The following is a 2,604-nucleotide window of genomic DNA, read 5'->3' on the forward strand; positions in this document are numbered from 1 at the left end:
TGGGCAGTAGGCATCAATGCTCCACTGAGCTCGACTGACGTTGAGCTCATTCCACTTTGTCTCCATGTTCCGTATCTGTTCCGTTAAGTTTTTCCTCTGTGACTCCAGCTTCATTTTTTGTGATGTCAGGTTCTGGTTTTCTGCAGTCAGCTTGGCGTTTTGTGTTGTCACATTCTGGTTTTCTGCAGACAGCTTGGTGTTTTGTGATGTCAGGTTCTGGTTTTCTGCAGACAGGTTTGTGATGTTGCTTTTTAAGACAGTATAGGCTTGTGTCAGGTTCTCCAACTGGACTGTCAGATTGTTGTGTTCCCTCCTCAGATTTTCATTTTCTGAGCTGAGTTTGTTGTTCTGGTTTGTCAGGTTTCCATTGAGAGCCAGTAGAATCGTTTGGTTTTCTTTCAGCTGGTTCAGCTCACTTTCATGAATTAATGTAACAACTGCAAATAGGAAATAAGCTTCTTGAGTGATAATAATGATGCATTTTTGGAAGCTTTGTGTTACTTCAGGTTTTTTAGACTTATGGGAGCTGTAGGACTTCCTAAGACCTTTGGTTCCTACTGAACCCTTAAATATTTGACACTGCCTAAAATAGCCAGGCTCTTTCAGCTGTGCACTAGCAGGCCTTTATGGCAGCAGGACTGCGTCTGTGGGACAGTAAAGGAACATGTCACCCAGTGCAACACTGTGACTCGCTGAAGTGTTTTTCATAGTTTGTAGACATTTGTGGGTTTCTATGGCACAGCTGGATAAGTCTTTGATACACAGATACTTTTGTTTGTAGGATCAATTCAGTGTTGGTTTGGGGCTGATCATGGAATATGTTGACAGTAAAAAAAATATAGAATATCATTTGACTCATTGTTTAATGCCTTTTATGCATACATTACATACACACTAATGCTGTCACCAGTCTTCCTCTGCTGTGTTGTGGCTTCTGTTTGTATATGAAAGATATATTCAATCAACTCAACTTGTTTTTCAAATTTGTCTTTTATTTTCTTTGGCTTTATTAGTTGGCCTGATGCTTTCCGAGATGCTGCACTCTACATTACAATGGGCAGAATATGGAATAAATGGTTGAACATTGTCAAAAATAAAAGTCACATTACCAAGAACAGTCTTATTGCTTACGTACTGTCTACTGTCTATATTGTGTCGAGAAATGAACTTTGTTTGTAACAGATTTAGTCTAGAGGCAGAAATCTATAGGTAAAACAACCTGTAATAGATCCTCTGGTTACGGTTATAGTGATGGTTACAGAGGAAAACTGGTGCTGTTATTCTTCAAGTTCTGCCTCATGTCTGAGTCTGAGGTACTGCATAGACTACCTGTTTTGTATACTTACTGTAGACACAGACTGCTATGATGCCCAACAGCAAAATGACACAAAGAATCCCCAAACAACAAGCCACCTGCTGATAGCAGCGACCTCTGCTGTTTGTTTTCTTGTCTGGCAAAAGTCCTGCTGAGAACAAACAACAGATATAATTAAGTCTGAGTTAACCAAATCAACTGGGTACTTTTCAAAGTTACAGGGTTTTTACACCAAAAAAACTTTTTTATATTAAAAAGTCAGTAAGTAAAAGACAGTGAAGATACCCACTTGATTTGACTAACTCAGACTGCTAAAAGCTTCAGATGAACTTTGGAACACATTTCTATACAGAACAAAGACTTTAAATTTTGTCTCCCATCTCTTACAGTCGAAGCACATTACAAAGGAAATTATTACAGGCAGCAAAACATGTGTCAGTATTCACATGGGCACCTTGTTTAATGATGGACTTTAAAATGTGTGAACCTGTTTTTTTGGCTTTCAAATGGCTTTTTGCCATTGTGCTAGAAGTAGTGGTAGCATTAGAAGCAGTAATAGAAGAATTGGTGGCAGTTGTAACAGCAGAATTTCTGTAGTTTTAGTGGCTGTAAAATGTTGCAGTTGAAGCACTTGTCAAACACTTGGCAAAATACAGATTAGAAAATCTCAAAATATAAATTCCCTACTATGGCTTAAACTCCAAAAACAATGGATCCTACACTTCCCATAATTCAAGGTGATTTTATCTTTTCACTAGAGCTTCCCTGCCTGTGAAACAGCAACATCTTTTTGAACTCCACACCCCCAGTTTGTAAGTCTTTGTTAAAATTAGCAGTCTCTAAGTTATTAACAAAGCTCCTACTGTTTTCACAGGCTGAATAATAGTTGTAATAACGATAAATCTGAGGTAGTATTTGTAGCAGTAATAGTAGTATTAATAGATATACTCTGTGTAGTCCTTGTACTCCTGGACCTTAGCGCTGCTTTTGACACCATTGATCACAACATCATGTTAGACAGACTGAGGCACTGGGTGGGGATCTCTGCTACTGCCCTAGAATGGTTTATTGCAACAGCCTTTTCACCTGTTTAACCCAAAAATCTATTGATTGACTCCAGACTGTCCAGAACTCAGCTGCCAGGCTTTTAACCAGAACAAAGAAATATGACCACATTACTCCTATTTTAGCTTCATTACACTGGCTCCCAGTATGTTTTAGAATTGACTTTAAAATTCTATTGATCACTTTTAAAGCTCTTCATGGCCTCTCGCCTTGTTATATTTCTG

At 38.5% G+C, this 2,604-nt stretch overlaps 1 protein-coding gene across 1 annotated transcript in view; it reads right to left on the bottom strand.

Moving 5' to 3' along the window:
- LOC123966749 (C-type lectin domain family 10 member A-like) overlaps nt 1-2,604 on the bottom strand; it is an 8,615-nt gene that overhangs the window by 1,549 nt on the left and 4,462 nt on the right. The window contains exons 3-4 of the mRNA XM_046042870.1: nt 1,347-1,463; nt 13-140 (exon numbers count right to left, since the gene is read on the bottom strand). Coding sequence (XP_045898826.1) covers nt 13-140; nt 1,347-1,463 — 245 coding nt within the window. The remainder of the gene's footprint in view (nt 1-12; nt 141-1,346; nt 1,464-2,604) is intronic.

The sequence above is a fragment of the Micropterus dolomieu genome, unplaced genomic scaffold (genome assembly GCF_021292245.1).
Source record: "Micropterus dolomieu isolate WLL.071019.BEF.003 ecotype Adirondacks unplaced genomic scaffold, ASM2129224v1 contig_14155, whole genome shotgun sequence".
NCBI classification, from domain to species: domain Eukaryota; kingdom Metazoa; phylum Chordata; class Actinopteri; order Centrarchiformes; family Centrarchidae; genus Micropterus; species Micropterus dolomieu.